Source organism: Phascolarctos cinereus, unplaced genomic scaffold (assembly GCF_003287225.1).
Source record: "Phascolarctos cinereus isolate Bilbo 61053 unplaced genomic scaffold, phaCin_HiC Scaffold_4;HRSCAF=312, whole genome shotgun sequence".
NCBI classification, from domain to species: Eukaryota; Metazoa; Chordata; class Mammalia; order Diprotodontia; family Phascolarctidae; genus Phascolarctos; species Phascolarctos cinereus.
The window spans coordinates 423,915,012-423,934,239 of record NW_027555847.1 but is presented as its reverse complement, the minus strand read 5'-3'; the positions used below and the strand labels follow the sequence as shown (position 1 = coordinate 423,934,239).

Below are 19,228 nucleotides of genomic sequence, written 5' to 3'. Positions count from 1 at the left end.
TTGGATCCAATTCATCTATGATTTTTATTTTTCTGGTTTCATTTCTATATACTCTTTGGAAGCTCTGCCTTATCACAGATGAAGTTTTCTATATACTAATTTTCTCTATAAATGATTTTTCTTTTCTTTTATGATGTGATACTACTTATAATATTACATAATACTTAGCTATTATTCTCTAACAACACCAATACCAATAATAACAACTAACATTTATATATTAGCTATTATGTTCCAGGCACTGTGCTAAGTATTTTACACATATCTTATTTGATACTTTTTTTTTTTTGGCAAGGCAGTTGGTGTTAAGTGACTTGCCTATGGTCACACAGCTAATAAGTGTCAAATGTCTGGTCTGAGACTGGATTTGAACTCAGGTCCTCCTGAATCCAGGGCCAGTGTTCTATCCACTGTACCACCTAGTTGCCCCATCTTATTTGATTCTTAAAATGACCCTGGGATATAGGTGTTATTATTATCCCCACTTTACAATTGTAAAATCTGAGGTAAACAGAGATTAAATGATGTGATCAAGGTCATACAGCTAATACATGTCTGTGGCCAGATTAGAATTCAGATTTCTTGCCAGGCCTTGTGTGCAATCCACTACATTGCCAGCTGTCAAGATATTTTAGTATCTACTTATGCTGTCATTATTCTATAATGGAATGTTAAATAAAGATTGTAGTTAGAATAGATAAGAAAAAACTTATGAACTACACTGTACAAGATTATTTTAAACCTACTGAAACTCTCTTTGATTTGATGAGTAGGAAGACAGTATACTTTGTGCAAAAAACATTGAGTTTCAAGATTTAATTTTAGCCCTTGCTCTTCTACCTACATGGTATATGAACTTTGGAAGATAATTGACCATCTATGAGCATAACTACGTAATATTTGTATATCGTATTGTGGGATCTTAGATTTAAATCTGGAAAGACCCTTAGAAATCATCTAGTCCAAGCCCTTTGTTCCATACATGATTAAACTGAAGCCAAGAAAGCTGGTGGTACTTGCGCAATTGAAGGCACAGGTTGAACTCAGGTCCTGCCATTCTAAGTTCTGCATTCCAAGCTTAGCATTCTTTCCACCACACAACTGATGGTATGTCCTCATAGGAGAGGCATTGTTGTAGATAACTACATAGATGATAGATAGAGATAGATATTTAAATATCTATTTCAATGTATATGCCATGAAGAGATATATAAATACCAGCTATGATTATTGCAGTGGTACTGATGATGAATACATTGAATGAGGGGCTAGGAGAGATGTTAGAGTTAATTTAATTCAATCCCCTATTTTAGGTAAAGAAACTAAGGTTTAGAGAGGTAACATAATTTTCCCATATTGAAAATAACAAATCATATATGTAACACAGCTTATAAGGAATGGAAGTGAGAATCAAACCCAAGTTGTCTATCTCTACAGCCAGTGCCCTAGATGTCAAAGTACCAGTCTCCCTATCTCAATCCCTACTTGATAGATTTTTGTTCATTTGATTTATTTGTTTTCCATTTGTAGAGCTCAGTGCAATTAAGATAAAGAGGATGTAATTTAATAGAATTTAAAAATATTTCAAACAGATCATACCACCCCCTCCTACCTAAATAGATTGACAACTTCTTAAGGGCAGAGGCTGTTCTTTCTCTTATAGTCCCATTATCTAGAGCAGTAGGCATTTGTTAAATATTCATTGACTGATTGATATCCTAGAATAGCTGTAAGAATAGGCCAAAGAGAAAGATAACTACATTTGTCTTTTGTTATATGAAGGATGTTAGGCAGATCTCATTCCCCAAATGTTATGTCAGCATTATTCTACCACAATTTCCAAAATTTAATTATTACAAATTTATCTCCTTATGTTTTTAATGCATGTTGGATCAATCAATGAACAAGAATTTATTAAGCACTATGTTCCAAGTACTGTGCTAGGTATTCAAGATATAAATACAAATATTGCAGGAATCTCCTGAGTCCCTTATTTGTTAGCTCTTTAAGCTATTATCAAGTAATATTTAAGTAGGAACCTGTGGCCAGTTAACCAAGAAAACAACCCTAAACTATAAATTGCTCAGTAAATATAAATGTATTATTATTATTATTATCATTAACAATTCACATTTGCATATCATGATAAGATTTGAAAAGCACTTTCATCACAACAACCTTTTGAGGATTGTAGTATAAATATTATTATCTCTGTTTTAATGATTGGAAAACAGATTCCCAGGGTTAAGTGATTTATCTATGTTCACGTACTTAGCACAGATCTGGACCCAGATCTTTCTGACCCCAAGTCTAATACTCTTTTCACTCTGCCATGTTACCATTCAGTAATGGGACATAGGATGTGTGCTGGAACAGGGAAGAGAATGACAAAGGGTTGGGTGGGGAAGGAGGAAATAGCAACTAAAATGAAGGAACTTAGCAGTAAAAAGAGACTTCCTTACATGTCATTTTTTCCCTAGGTTCAGCCCTGGATTGGCCTAATGATTCAGACAAAATTATATTACTTTTTCATCCTATTCCCCTTTTGTTTTCAAGGGAATTAAGTGTCCTTTCCACCAATGCTTGTAAACATATTACGGGATTTTTATCTTTATAAGAAAAATAAGAAGAGTACAAATATAATTTTCAATTAAAGATAAATGTGGAAAAGACCTAACTCACGGTGTCAGAATTAAGTGTTGATGAGCTATAGCATTAAAAAAAAACCTTTTTATTTTGAGAGTAATAAGCATTTGAGATATGTGAACGTATCTCTTTGTAAAGCAACGGTTCTTCTAAATTCATCACAACTTTGTTTATTCATTTCTCAGTAATTAAGAGGCAAAAAAAGAAAAATAGCTAGTCTTTATTTCAAAAAGCAAAAGTATTTTATAGATCATTCTGTGCTGACAATATAAATATATTATTAAAACCCCTACCTTTTATTGCTAAGTTGTTCATACCAACTATATGCTATGTTGTTTTGAAAGAAAATAATGAATTTTATATATAACTGATGACATCATTTAGCAAATAAATTCCCCCCATCTTAACCCCAGAACCATTACCTGAGAAATGATTCAATTTAATAAACATTTGTAAAATGTCTATTGTGTTCTGATCCCCAGGCTAAGCACTAGAGAAGGCGGATAGTTTAGATAAGAATAGTTCCTGCCTTTTTCAAGTTTACGATTTCATAGAGGCATATGAAGCATATTCTATATACATACACATATGGATACACATGTACATATATACATACATGCATGCATATATATTGAGATCCAAAATAGCAGAGTAAGTCAGGAACTCACCCGAACTCTCCCAAATTCACTTCCAAACATTTATTAAAGTAACATCTCAAAATGAATTCAGGAGCAGCAGAACCAACAAAAGGATGGGGTGAAATGTTTACCAGCCCAAGACATCATAAAAGGCCTGCAGGAAAAGTCTGTCATTTGGGTTAAAGGGGAGCGCAATTCAGTGCAGGCAGCATCTGGGCAAGCCAGCAATGAGGCCTTGAGATCCCAAACTCTAGCACAGATTAGTGGCCCTATGGACCTTGGCACAGGCCAGTGGTGAGTCTCTGCACCCCTGGTGCAGCAAGCCAGTATAAGGCCTTGTGCACCCAGTGCAAGAAGCTAGGAACAGTGTCCCCTCCAAACCAGGAGCAAAGCCCAAATTTAACCTAAAATTAAAAGTCACAAAATAGGCTAGAAAAATGAGCAAACAACAAACAAATAAAAAGAACCTGACCATAGAAAGTTCCTGTAGTGACAGAAACTTAGGGATAACAATGTTAAGATGGCTACATGTGAAGCCTCAGAGAAAAATATGAATTGGTCTCAGGCCCAAAAAGAATTCAGTATCATCATCAGCACCAACTTATTCTAACTACTGTACTTCTTTTTCTCTAAACTTCTCTTGTCATATTTTTTCCTCATATACTTTTATTGCTTAAGAGTATGTATAATCAAATTAGCAATTAGCAATGGTACCCCTCTACCTATCATCCTGGATTAGGAAGTGTTTTGGTGTTAAGAATGAACTCTACAAGGAAATAAATCAGAGAGTAAGAAATGTGTTCTAGTCCTAACTCATACACTGTCTTGTTATATTTACTACCTTTGGATAATAATTTACCCTCTACAGGCCTCACTTTATATATCTGTAAAATGAGACATTTGAACTTTTTGACATCAAAGTCTTCATCTAGCTCTGACTTGATTCTAAAATAGTCTAGTTATTAAAAGTAAAATCCCTGAACAGATGGAAATCATAACCATCATAGCCATTACCATCATCATTATTAGCACCATCACCATAATCATCACTATTGTGTGACATTAGTAGGATATATTACCAAAATTAGATTGTAATGGGGTTTTTTGTTTGTTTAATGCTTTTAAATTCTTATGAGTACATTGCTATAATAAAACTGCTTAGAATTTTTACAAATCAATCTAATTAGCCATCAAAACATACAAACACAATAAATTAAAATTAGGCTCCATTTTTTATAAAGTACTTAATAGCTAACTGAATAGCTTAAGGGACTGATAACACACAAATGAGCCTTTCACCTGAAGCTAACCATTTGGTAAATAGTTATTTGTAGAAGCAAATAGATGATATCATTAAAATAATGTGCATTTAAGTATATCATTCAGGAAATAAAACGTTAGATTTTGAATAGGAAAAATGTTTCTTTTATGTTACTTGTAGATAGCTTTTAACCAAAGTAATTAACAACTGACAATTATCTAGTTTGATTTAATATTTGCAAAGGTCTTCATATATATACATATATGTGTGTATATATGTTTATATACCTATACATACATATATAAAATCTCTATTGATTCTTACAACTATCTCATGAAGTAAGCATGCCAGGTATTATTATACCCATTTTAAATATGAGGAAGCTGAGGTTTAGAGAGTTTAAATGACTTGTATCTAGTTGCACAGCTGTTATCTGAAGTGGGATTTGAAACAGGTCTTTCAGACTCCAGATTCAGTATCATAGCACTTACCAATGCTATTCTGCCTACTCATCCTGAAAAAAGCAAAACAAAACAAAACAAAAAACATTAAAATTGTAATAAAGTTGGGTTGATCCTTCCTTCTAACCCTGGTTGATTCACCCTACTTCTATTCTGCTTTTGTAGGTAATACTATTCTTAGGTTCCCTGGTATTGGTAGTTTTTGGTATAAATGAGTGGTCTTGATCCTTGGCCTTCCTTATGACAACACAAAACTGGCAAAAACTTTCTCCCAAAATTAATCACAACTAGCCATTTCACCAGCTTTGACTGTTCTCCTTGCCCTAAACTGACATTTGAAAATGCATTGAACTGAGAATTAGGAGACTATTGTTCAAGTCTTAACTTGTTCATTAACAATCTATATGACCTAGGGCTATTCACTCAAGTTCCTTGTGCCTGAGTTTCTTCATCTGTAAAAGTTGTTAGTCCAGAAGAGAAAACTCTATTATATTTTGAAGCCCTGTCATTCTGGGTCTAGGATTTTTTCCCCTTAAATCAACACAAAACCCTCCCTCACCCAGACTATCAGTAGATTTCTTCAGTGTCTTTATAATGCTGGAATAATGGGGAATGTGATTCACTGATTAGAATTTATATGAAATGATACTCCATATTATTATTGTTATTATTATTATTTAGTACTGATTAAAACACTCTGTTCCTCAGTACCTATTTGGGAACTGTGATTCAGTTGTTCCTCTAAATTTCAAAGGACTATATTTAAAGAAACTATGTTCACACAGAAGGAGTATTTCCAATCCTATGGTATTTTTGGATCAGAACACCTTTAAAACAAACATAAAAAACCCCCCCAAAAAACAAACTTCCTGTTCTGCATATATGAAGATAACAGAGCTCTGCATAGACTTAGTAGGTCTTGCTAATCAAAACTGATTTGTTAACCAAAAAGTATTTATTATATCTCTAATATGTACCTAACATAGTGTCTGGTACCTGTGGGAATCCAAAGGTATAAGATATGGTACTTGCCTGCAAGCAGATTATGTTCTATGTAATTTCAGAAACATTATCACCTGATTAAATGAAATGTGGGTTTAGTACCAACACTAGATTTGAACATATGTTCAAGTCAGTTTTAGGGAAAAAGTCATTAAACTTCATAGCTTCACGTTTAACAGGACATTAAATTTATTTCCTGTCTGTTTTATTTGAGCCAGTAGATTACATTTAAATTGTTAACAATGCATCTTCACAGCCTTCTCCTCCGTATAGTCTATTTTCTTAGCATAGAGTGAAGTCCAAATTAAAGTGATCATCCCTTTGATTTTGGCCTCTTCTAATAGTGTTCTAAATAACTGAATGAACTATTATGCTGCCCCTCAGGTGGTGGCATGGAAATATCTCTTCAGACAAGATAGATATGAGTATTTATTTTTTTCTTTAATGTTCAGACTTGAAATTCTAAACACTCTGAGGTAGCTATGGGACTCTCTATGACAGATTTTCCTTCCTTAAGTTTGAATGTGGATTCAGAGATGACACCATATAAGGGTGAAAGCAGGTGTACTGAAATTCAAAGGTCAAGTCTTAATAATGATAATTCACATTTTCTTCTAAGATTTATCAAGTGCTATCCTCACATGCTTTGGTATTTTAATGGAAAATAATGTGTGTTCCTCAAAGGATGAGATTTACCCTGTACCATCTCTGTTCACAATAAGTATTTTGTTTTTCTACCTGTCCTATTCTTTTGTTTATGAAACTATTCTTCATTTTTATAGTGTCTACTTGTGCCATGATCTTTTCCTGTTCTCCTAGCCTATCACTCTTGCTTTAACTACCTCCATTCAATCTTGAACCTACAATCGGCTTTATCAATAAGGAGGTATCCAGTGATCTCAGATCTCTTGTTCTTTTGAGTGGCTTGATCTGTAAAAGACCAACTCTGAGTTGCCCCTTTCATTTGATTCTTCCTCAGTGAAGAAGTAAAAAAAAAAAAAAAGAGAATACAATAAATGTATTGTGAGATCAAGGGTAGATGTTTTGCTTTTGTTGTTATTTTCTATTTATTTGTCTTTAAGAGTGGGAGATTGAAGCATGTTTATAGAAGGTGAGGAAAGAACTAGTAGTTTGAAAATGAGAGAAAGTAGATTATGTTAAAGATAAGATACTATTATAATTTCATTCTCCAAAATTGTGTTTTTCCCCTCTGTCCCAGACAAGGTTATATCTCATAGAATCATAGATTTAGTCATGGAAAAAAACTTAGAAATCAATGATTCTAGCCCTTTTATTTTACAAATAAGGAAACTTGGGGCCCAGAGAGGTTAAGTAACCTGTGTTACATAGTTTTGTGGACAGCATTTCAATCCAGCATTTTCAATCTTCCTGATTTCAAGTCCATTTATCTATACAGTAGACTGCTGCCTGTTGCCTCCTCTAAATAAATCTTTGACTCTACAAATTCTTTGAACAACCATCATATATCTATCTATCTATCTATCTATCTATCTATCTATCTATCTATCTATCTATATATCTCCTTTCCTTTATTTCTAAACTTCTTCACTTCTAAACTTCTCTTTCTTTGTCCATTTCCTTCAGTTCTCATTTCTTTTGAAATTACTGCAACATTATTGCTGTGAAACAATACCATTTTCTGGAGATTTTCTCCTTCAGCTAATATTTCTCTCTCCCATTTCTTCCCTTAGCTGTCCAAACATTCCATTTTGGTCTTCTTTGCTCATTTATTTTATTTCTGTTGCTTTCTAAGTGTGAGAGTACTTAGACCCTGTCACTGATGCTCTTCTCATGTCTCTCTTCATTTACAAGTTCCATAATGCCTTTGAAGCCTGGATTTTCATGAGGCATTTAATGTCATTATCTATGCTTGGCATACACTCCTGATACATTTTCCCCTGTTGAACATCTGCACATTAATTCAAGATCCAGAACTTTCATCCTAAGCCTTCCTTAATTACCTCAGTTGCAAACAATTCCTCCATCATTCTGCTATGAAGTCGTCCTATGTACTTATCATATTATATTTTGCACTGTAATTATTTTTTTTTCACATGTAGCCTTGCAGGGACATTGACACTAGATCCTTGAACCTGCTATGCATACTACCTAACACCAGAGACAGTTTTTGTTAACCACTAGGTTCTCTGACTCTCAGAGAGTTGGCTGTCTCTCATATAACTTCACTTCTTTGTAGATAGGAATGCTTTTCCAATTAGTCTAACTTTAGTATGAATTGATCCAATAAGATTCTGATCCCGCTGGGAAAAACTCTTCTTCTCCATTTCATTAACTCCTGTTTCAGTTCCTCAGCTTCCATGTATGGTTAGAATATATGTTTAATTAAAGGAATAAAACATAATTAAATCATGTATATTAATGGGGACCAACATTAACTCTCATTTATCTGTTCCCACAGCAACATACTTTGACCTTGTAAACTGAAGCCACTTCTGTTGCTAAGACCCACCCCCACACCAACATGGGAAAAAGAATCAGCACGAAAGCTCCAGATGTCACTTTGACTGGACTGTTTTTGTTCTCATCACACTTTTCTGTTCAAGTGGCTGCTGTTTCTCCCAGTCTGAAATGCTGTTAGGCTTCATTCTATCCATACAAGCCTTATCCTTCCCCAGGTGTATGAAAAAATGATCCAGGCTGTCTCAGCATGTCTAAAGTTGGACAGTCATAAATGTAGCATTCACAGAGGAAAAGGAAACCAATATGGCTTGTCACTATTATGTATTATCTCTTTCAAAATTCTGGCATTCTCTAGTCTAATGACTGCTTCCTACATATCCCCTGCCTCAGCCTCTTCCCTCCCACTTTTAGGAAAGAGTTTCCAGCTGCTCCTACATTTCTCAGGTAGAGTAATGACATTAGCAGAATGAAAGGGAGAGTTACATACGTGAGAAAATCTCTGGGCTAGACTGCAAGCTCCTTGAGGGCAAGAATTACATCTCATTCCTTTTGTATTTCCTACCATTTAAAATAATATTACACTTTGAATATCACAAGTATTTAAATGTTCTTAATCGGAAGAAATAGAAAGGCAACAGAATAGAGCCAGAGAGGAATAAAATCTGAGAATGCTCACAGAGATGGATAACTCAACTCGAGAAAAAATAGATGAAATATTCAGTATTCATTAGCCAGAGATGAGAAAATGAGGGCGTTTTTTGCAACTAGTTTCATACTCTTTAGAGCAAAATCTCCATTATCTGTAAAATGGAATAATAATATTTATACTGTTTATCTAGCAGGATTATTGAGAAGAAAGTAGCTTGCTAGGGGCAAAGATGAAGGTGATGCAGAAGTAAAAGGAGGAAAAGAATATATTTATGTCTCTCCAACCTCTATGCTTTTGCATTGTTTGCAATGCTTGGAGTACATTCCCTCCTCATTTCCTCTCAGAATTCCTAGTTTCCTTCAAGGCTTAGCTTAAGTGCCACTTACATAAGACCTCTGAGCAAGCCCCTTGCCCCCTATACCCCAAGTCTGTGCCACATGTGCTGCAGACTTTGAGGGCTCAGGTTCATGTCTGTGCATTGGTGAGGCATTAAAATTGGGCATTTTATTTTTTATTTTTTCCCCTTAGGCAATTGGGGTTGAGTTGCCCAGGGTCACACAGCTAGTAAGTGTTAAGTGTTTGGTCTGAGGCTGGGTTTGAACTCAGGTCCTCCTGACTTCAGGGCCGGCGTTCTATCCACTGCACCACCTAGCTGCCCCAGAGTTGGGCATTTTAGAAGGTTCTGTCAATGTGTAAACTCCAAGTAATCTATATAATTTTTTCTCCAGTGAGAGGTGTTATAACATAGTGGGTAAAGTACTGGAGTTTTGAATCAGGATGACGTAGGTTTATATTCCATCTCAGATATCATTTTAGCTATGTAACCCTTTGCTAGTCAGGTGACCCTTTCGCAGCCTCAATTTCCTCATCTATGAAATGGGAATAATGATAGCATGTACTTCACATGATTGTTGTGAGAGTCAAATTAGATATTGAATGTGCTATATTTCATATATAAATGTTCAGGTCCAGTGATACATACCAGCTTAAAATTTGACCTATGAGGAAGAATTGCTTTGTTTTGACCATGCTGATACTGTCTTCTCATACAAATGCTGCACAAAGAGTTTTAGTTTCTTTTCCTTTGGTTGAATAAACTAGTCTTGAAGTATTGTTAGTCAGTTTCTCTATTTAAAAAAGACACTGGCAAATTAAATTGTGGGGAATAATGAATATAAATGTTGAGTCATATTGGAATAATGATTAAGAATGACAAAAGGCAAGTCCTTGCTTCCTGGCAGCCTGGTAACCCATCTTTCCTCAGTTTAGGTTAAAATTAAAGAATGTCCTCCCCTTCCATATAACATTCTTCATGCATAGTTGTAAACTACTTTAAAATCAATTTAATATAATGTTGAATAAGTACTAGGAGTGAGCTTAGCTCTTGCCAGCTCTATATTATCTTTGAAGTGGAGCAAAAATGAATGGCCAGAGGACCACAGAGATTTTCTAGGAATTAACTCTGTGTCTGCTCTGCCAATGCCCCTCCCTGACTCCAATTTAGATTGCTTTTAAAAGTCCCCTCATAAGGGCAGGTAGGTGGCACAGTGGGTAGAGCATTGGCTCTGGAGTCAGGAGGACCTGAGTTCAAATGCGGCCTCAGATACATAACACTCACTAGCTATGGGACTCTGGGCAAGTCACTTAACCCCAATTGCCTCACAAAAAAAAAAAAGAATAAAAAATTCCCACCATGACTTCCATGAGTTGCCCTGTTTAAAATCAATAATGGTGCTTATCATATCCTTTTCATCCAGCCAAAAATTGTGGCCAATGGTCATTAAAGATCTCTTCTTCAAAGATCATGTTAACTTTTTCTCTGTTAGGTCAATAACCTTACAACTGAAATATGAAAAAATATATATGTCCTCCAATTTAAAGATCAATGAATAATTTAAATATTTTTTTAAAGAGACTGCTCAGTCAAGTAACAGGTCGTGAAGTTACAGTGAGACCTGTGCTATTATTTAGATCTTGTTTTACTTAACTTGTAATCTAAAAGATCTGATTTAAAGAGCAAGAAATGAATAAATTATTTATATTTTCTACTTATATTATTCTAGTTCAACGTTAATAATGTTGAAGACATTTCTCTTACATTTCAGAGTTGAAATTCAGACTGTAGACCTCAAATTTGTGTTTTCTATTCTAATTGTTTTCCAACAATAAGTACGACAATTTAAAAAAATTTTTTTTAGTGAAACAATTTTTCTTTAAAAATCAAGCACCAAATATTTATAAATATAGTATTAAGATAATAATATTGATAATAACTTGTGCTTATATATCCCTATATTATAGTGCTTCTTTAATGCTGCCCTGTGGCATGGAACAAACCCTCAAAGCTCAAAGGCTAGACCAAATTTTAGCATTTCCTGCCAAGCTATAAAGTTTCTAAGTATGGATTCAGCAATGGACTGTCACACAAAGATCTGTCTAGCGAGTTCCATAGAGCTTCCTCACTGACAACTAGTTGATGACATTTTTTTCTAGGCACAAGTCTTTTACTAAAGTATCGAGAAGCTATGTTTTGCATTAGTGGAAGAAGTATCCACCTGTATGAAACCATGGATTAATGAAACATAAAATTATGTCTTTACAACGGGAACATTGTCTAACTTGAAATTTATAGAAATTTATATGCCTTTAAGGCACAGCAGATATTGTTTTCTCTTTTTTACATGTGGAAACTCAAATTTGAAGAGGTCAATGGCAAAAACAAAACAAAACAAAAAATGGTCTTATCTCAGTCATCATATTTCTTGATGTCTCTGTAGCATTTGGCACTATTGACCACCTCATCCTTCTGAATATTATTTCTTCCATGGGTTTTCAGGATGCTATTGTCTCCTAGTTCACCTCATTTGCTTGACCATCATATAAATCCTTGCCTTTTAACCATGTATGTCTCCAAAAGCTCTGTCCTGGGCCTTATTTTGCCTCTCTGATAACCTCTCTTGGTGATCTTATGATTTACCTATGGGTAATGATTCATGTGATTCCCAGGTCTATATATTCTCCTAATCTGACTCCTAAACCACTTCTCCAACTGCCTGCTAGAAGCTCCAACTAGATATCACGTTGGCATTCCAAACTCAACATTTTCTAAACAGAACACATTATCTTTCCCTCGAGAGCCATACCTCCTCCAAATATCTCTGTTTCATTGAGAGTATTACCATGCTTCAAGTTATCCAGATTTGTAACCTTGGAGTCCTTCTTCCTTCTCCCTCCACCCTCCTTACCCCATCCCTACTATGTCCAATCATTTGACAAGTCTAGTATTAGCTCAACTCTTACATCTGCTCCTCTTTCATCAATGACATAATGACCATCCCAATCTAGGTCCTCATTAAAAAAAAAAATAAAACACAACAAACAAACAGACAAAAAAACCCACAAACCCTCATTGGACTCCTGGCTTCTAGTCTCTCTCTTAATAATTGATTTCCCACACAGCTGCCAAGATTATCTTTCTGAAATAGATTACTCTATTCACCATCTTCAGTGGTTCCCTATTGCCTATAGGATGGAAAACAAACCCCTCACCTTGTTCTTTAAAGACCTTTAAAATCTTGCTGCTCCAGAATCTAGCCTACCCCTCTGAGCTTATTTTATGTGACTCTTCATAATATTTTTCAGTTACACTAGTCTACTTACCATGACCCAGATTCAACAATCCACATCCCATCTCTCTGCCTTTGCACAGGTTATTATTTCCCATACCTTGAATGTGTTTGTCTCTCACTCACACCTATTAAAACTTTTGAAGGATTGTCCAAATACTCTGCATTTTTGTGGATTAGCCAAGTCATATTTTGTGTATACCCAAGGAGAGAACTGCACAGTGCTATGCAAGCAGATCTCATAATCTTTTTCCCCAAGTAAATGAAATGGAATATGACTGATGATTGTATTGATTTACAACTAGGTTGATCAGTCAAAGGATTAGTTAGGAATAGTGCAGAGTTGAAATATAAATGGAGGCAAGGAGTTTACAATGCTAAAAGAGAGGAAAGTACAGAGTTTGGTAATTGATGCAGGTACAGTTACATAGATACAGCAACCAAGTTCCAATTGGAAGATTCTAGAAGTACTTTAGGCTGTACAGGTGCTTTCTGTTGTTCTATGTAGGAACAGCACACTTTCCTATGGGAATATGTTTCTCCAAAGTCCCTTAATTTCTGCAATAACTAACCTACCCACAGGCTTTTGCAGAGATGGCAAACTCTCTAAGAGCATAATAAAGTAAGGAAATTAATAATAACAATAGAAATAATTAACATTTATACAGTGATTACCATGTGCCAGGTATTATGATAGGCCTATGGTGCTGATTCTCTAGAGAATCTATAACTTCCTTCAAGATATATTATATGGGTCACTTCCTTTGGGAAGTTTTTCCCAATTTCCTGAGTTAGTGTTCTCTTTTTCTCCCTCCTCAAATTACCTTGTATATAATCATAAAATTTTCAAGTTGTGTCCTAATTCAACAAAAGAATATATGCTCCTTAAGGACAGATACTTTTGTTTGATTTCTTGCATTTCCAGCATCTAACACAGTGCTTTGTACACACATGATAGAAGCTTAAAAAATCCTTATAAGGATGGGTTGGATTTGATTGAATGGGAATATCACAGGCAGTGGACTTGGCCCTGGTGTCGCACAGCATATTAAAGAAGTGAGAACTAGAGCTGAAGTTCTATCTGGAACCCAGTTCTGTTCTTTTTCCCTAATTGCACTTCATTTTTTATATACATATACACACATACACATGCATAGACAAGCACAGCCTCTTTCATACAGGAATTAACAGAGATATAAGAGATTATAGAGATTATCTAATAGATTATAAAGATTTTCTAATTCACCCTTATGTTATATAGGAGACAGAGGTTAACGGATGTGTTCAATGTCACACAGGTGCTCAAAGTCAAGACATATGTATAATATATGTATAATAATATATATATACACAGATATATGTATATCATATAGCTAGATAGATAGACATACACAGTGTGTGTGTATATATATATATACATATATATATATATATATATATATATATATATATATATATGTATGTAAGTATATATTAAAATAATGATGTTATGGGGAGGAAGGAGAACAGTCACAGCTGGCACAGTTTCCCATCTGGAGCTAACAACCATAGATAGATAGATAGATAGATAGATAGATAGATAGATAGATAGATAGATAGATTTTCAAAAAATTTCCTGAGATGAGGCTCAGCACTTACCTCACTTAAAAATGTTTTATTAAGAATTCTTGGGGGCAGCTAGATGGTGCAATGGATAGAGCACCGGCCTTGGAGTCAGGAGGACCTAAGTTCAAATCAGGCTTCAGACACTTGACACTTACTAGCTGTATGATCCTGGGCAAGTCACTTCACCCCATTGCCTAGCAAAAAAAAGAATAGAATTCTTGATTACCTTCACACCAACTTCTCAAAAAGATATTTGTTCTCCAAAAGAACATACGTTTATGCTCTTATGAATCTGTGACTTAATTTACATATACAAAATGAACAGTGAGTTAAAAATTTTCTAGCTGACGATGCATAAGGAAGCAGGCTGGTTTATTTGTGCCAAAGAGAAATGCATATAAATATAATACACACAAACGTGCATACATACATATATATATATATATATATATATATATATACACACACATACATAATGTTTTCATATATATGCACACATATTTTTGTGCTCTGTATCAGTTGTCTTTACATGTAACTAGATAATTGTTGTAATTGTGCTTTCCTTTGTACCCTGTATGAAACTAGATAACTGTTGTAATTGTGCTTTCCTTTGTGCCCTGTATGGAGGGCTCAGATTTACCTGCTAATGAGAGCTCAACAAGAAACATTCTCTTTGTTGGCTTTGTTAGGAGACACTGAATGCCCAAATCTCTGATCTTTATCCATCTCTAGCACTGATAAAATCAACGTACTGGTGCCAGAAGCAAGGTTAAATGACCTTCACAAAATTGGCTTGGGCCAATTTTCCTGATGTATAACAAACAAATAATGAAGCTATTCCCTTCCCACAACACCAAAATATAAAAAGTGCAGGTTGCCCCACAGATCACCCAGAAAATGCCTTCCGGGGTAGTACAACACTGGACAGAAGGTTACTTGGTGTTAATTACACTGGATGATAACAGAAGTTCACTTGTGTAAAACCCCTGACAGTTTCTTAAGCCACTACCTAACAGGCAATTTCCCCCCAGGCTTTATGCTCAGTTGTTGTTGTTGTTTTAATGTGGAATGTACATATAGACTTCATACTACTTAAATATAAAGAAAGCTATGAAAATGTCTTTATTTTGGAGACCAGGGTAATTTGGAGATAATCCGAATATGTTAAATATATGAGGATATTTTAGCTTTACCATTTCTGAAAATACATGATGCAGAAAAAGTATTAGGGGGAAAAAACTTTCCTAGAATTTTAAAGCTAGACAGACCCATAGAGATCTACCTGAAAGAGGCAGCATGGTATAGTAGATAGGACCTGAAACTGGAGAACTGAGTTAAAATCTTACCTCAGACACTAAATAGTTGTATAACTGTGGGCAATTAATAAGCGTTTATTAAACACTTACTATGTTGTCCCAGGCTCTGTGGATACAAAACAATAAATGAAAACCTCAACTCAAAAGGAGCTTACATTCTAGTAGCAAAGGGGGAAAATATTTTTATATATGTATATGTCCATATGTACACATGCACATGTGTGTGTACATATGTTGTTGTTTAGCCATTCAGTCATATCTGCCTCAATGGACGCTACAATTCATGGAGTTTTCTTGGCAAGGATACACACAAACACATACATGCAAGGTTTTATATATGTGTGTGTATATGTATACACACATATAATGTATATTGTGTGTGGATACAGAATAAATATTAAATATATATAAAATATAAATATGAAGAGAATAAATATCAGTAAATACAAAGTAGTTTGGGGGAGGAATCACAAGCCGCTGAAGAGATCAATAAAAGCTTCATGCAGAAGATGGTGTTCGTGTTACATCTTAAAAGAAAAGAGGGATTCTAGTATGGAGATGAGAAGGAAGTACATACTGGGCATGGAGACAGTCAGTGCAAAGGCATGTCGATGGGAAATGTAGTACCCCTAGTGAGGAACATAGACAGGGCCAGTTTGGGATTGCAGAATGTGGGAGAGTAATTAAAGAGGCTAGAAAGATATGTCGGGCCACAGTTATGAAAGACTTCTAAAACTAAGCAGATTAATATATGTTTGCTTCTAAAGGCAGACAGAAGTTACTGGAGTTTATTAAATAGGGGAGTGAAATAGTCAGATTTGTGTTTAATAAGAATTACTATAGCAGCTTGTGAAGTACGGTGTGAAATGGATAGAGATTGGAGTCAGGGAGATCAATTATGAGGCTCTGGCAATAATATGGGCACAAGGTGATGAAGGCCTAACCTAGGGTGGCAATGGTATGAGTAGAGAAGGGACCAGATATGATATATGTGTAGAGGTAGAAAGAACAATGTTTGGAAACTTATTGAATGCACCAGGTGAAGAAAAATTGGCAATCCAATATAATCCAATATCAAAGTTACAAACGATTGGAAAAATGGTGGTGCCTTTGACAGAAACAGGGCAGTTTGGGAAATGGATGGGTTTGTCAGGAAAGATAATGGATTTTGCTTTGAACATGTTAAATTTGAGATTCCCCTTGATCATGCAGTTTGAAATGAACAACAGGCATTGGCAATATGGGATTGAAGTTCAGAAGAGAACCTGGGGTGGAGTATATTGATTATGCAGTCAATATCTCTGGTCCTCAGTTTCTTCATCTATAAATTGAGTCAGTTAACTTGTATGACCTCTAAAGTTCCTTCTAGCCCTCTATTTATGATCAGGATCTAATCTAAACCCCTCCTTACAGCTAAATAAACGGAGGTAAAAAAAGGTTAAATATTTTGACCAATGTCACACTGCCAGTTAGTGGCATTATCAAGATTGGTAAACTCAGGTATTAGAAGTCCCAGTTCAATGTTCTCTTACTATACTACTTCTGTGATTGATATCTTTTTAAAATATCTAATACAATGAAAGTATCTTCTTGTACATTGGCAGATATTTTATTTTAATGGCACTTCATTGTCTCTTTGCTGATTTTCAGAAATCCTGAAGAATATATGACATTTACACAAACTCTGACATGAATAACATTTGCAGTACAAATAATGCCTCACCAACTCTTGTCATCTTTTATTTTCCCCTTTCTTTGTATTTAATAGGTAACCCATCTCTAACCAGCAAAGTCAACGTTCTTATCAACGTCCTAGATGTCAATGAGTTTCCTCCAGAAATTTCTGTGCCATATGAGACAGCAGTGTGTGAAAATGCTAAACCAGGACAGGTATCCCACCAATATTCACATTTGATTCTTTGAATTAGTTAAAAATGATTTCATAGGCTGTTCTTCTAAGGGGAGAGCACAAAGCAATCTGTGCAACAATGCATAAGGAAGGGGACGAAAGCTGAGAAGGAAACATGGTAATATCTTCATCTTCCTCAACATAGTCACTACCATTTGTGATATGTATGGTGTTCTAAGTGTGACAAAATATACCATGTATATTACCTTGTTTGATGCTCACAGCATGAACTTTCTGGCCATATATGGATCTGCTCTGATGGGCTCTTTTTTCATCTTGCCTCACTGATAGTCGTGTTTTTGTTGAGATGATGTACAAATGTGAATCATGTTTTAAGTGGTATATTAAAATTGCTTCATGGTGATTTATTGGGAAAGATGTTCTGTTTTCACTAAGAGTTCTGGGTAGAAACATCTTAAACATTAAATATTCAGATTATTGAGACAGAAAGCCTTACTTCTTCTTTCAGGGCAACAGATTCAATTGTTTGCTTTACTCTGGCCTCAGGTTAAGGCAGACGCATACATATCCTATAGGAAAATTCTAGTTATTTTTCTCACATCACCTAAATGCTTATTGGTCATAAGATTTGTGTATATTTATGCTCATGTATAAAGTATATTTTTATTGAAAACCAATTACTATATTTTGAATTGCTCTCATGTTGTGGTTTAGAATGTTGATATGAAAATATTGAAAGGGCTTGAGTTTATGCCTATTAGTCCATTTCTAGAAGTTTTGTTTCAACTAATTCTATCTTGGAATTAACAAATTAGTTATGTTAGCATTTTTATGCTATAGTCATATATGTATTACGATTGCCTTATTAAACATAAGCAAAATATCCATTTATAAGAACAATATAAATTTAAACAGTCATATTTTATGACAATGAAAATTATGACTCAACAAACATCTTTGGGAAAATTCTAGTTCCTCTAATTTGTAACTTTTCAAGTTTGGTGGACACATACTTGATTAATTAGCCTCCTATTCAAATCTTATTTATATATTGTAGGTAGTAACCATTTTATGTTACACTGTGGGTAACTGATTTAGATTTTTTCCAGTGAGCAAAGCCATATATCTAATTGTGACCAAAGAATTAAATGTGGCATAATGCTTCCACATAGAAAAAAATGTGAATGCAGTCATACAATTTTGTCAAAAAAATCTGTCCCCTTTCCAAGCTGATCTGGCCTCTGAGGAAAACAAAATAACCATAGTAGGATTACTCTAGCCTGAGTGTTTCAAGTTACATAGGCACAGCAAAAAATCCATTTTCAGGTTACCAAGGAATCATTTAGGGCTCTAAATGGAACCATTTTTCGACTAAGTTAGCATTTAGTGTACTCACTGCTTCTCTAATGACCTGACAGTAAGGCATTGGTAGCAATAGAACCTATTAATAGATGAGCTCAATTCACTCTTCACATCTCCCAGTGTTAATTTTCTAGGTACAGAGGACTGACAGACTTTCTTCACTCCCTTTCTTATTGGTCCCTTCAGAGCTTTTACATCTGCATGTGACAGAGAATAGTCTGGACCCCTAGAAGCTCTCTCCCAGTGACACTTTCAGGGTTATACTCCTTCCCATAGAAACACATTCTATATATACAGTAATTCCTTCCACACACAGTTGGAGGTGACCTTTGAGTTTGATCTGGAAATTA

At 35.0% G+C, this 19,228-nt stretch overlaps 1 protein-coding gene across 2 annotated transcripts in view; it reads left to right on the top strand.

Annotated features, from left to right (window-relative positions):
• Positions 1 to 19,228, top strand: part of CDH12 (cadherin 12) — a 1,313,162-nt gene that overhangs the window by 1,281,985 nt on the left and 11,949 nt on the right. For both annotated transcript variants that reach the window (XM_021000534.1, XM_021000535.2), the window contains one exon: positions 17,415 to 17,536. In XM_021000534.1, coding sequence (XP_020856193.1) covers positions 17,415 to 17,536 — 122 coding nt within the window. The remainder of the gene's footprint in view (positions 1 to 17,414; positions 17,537 to 19,228) is intronic.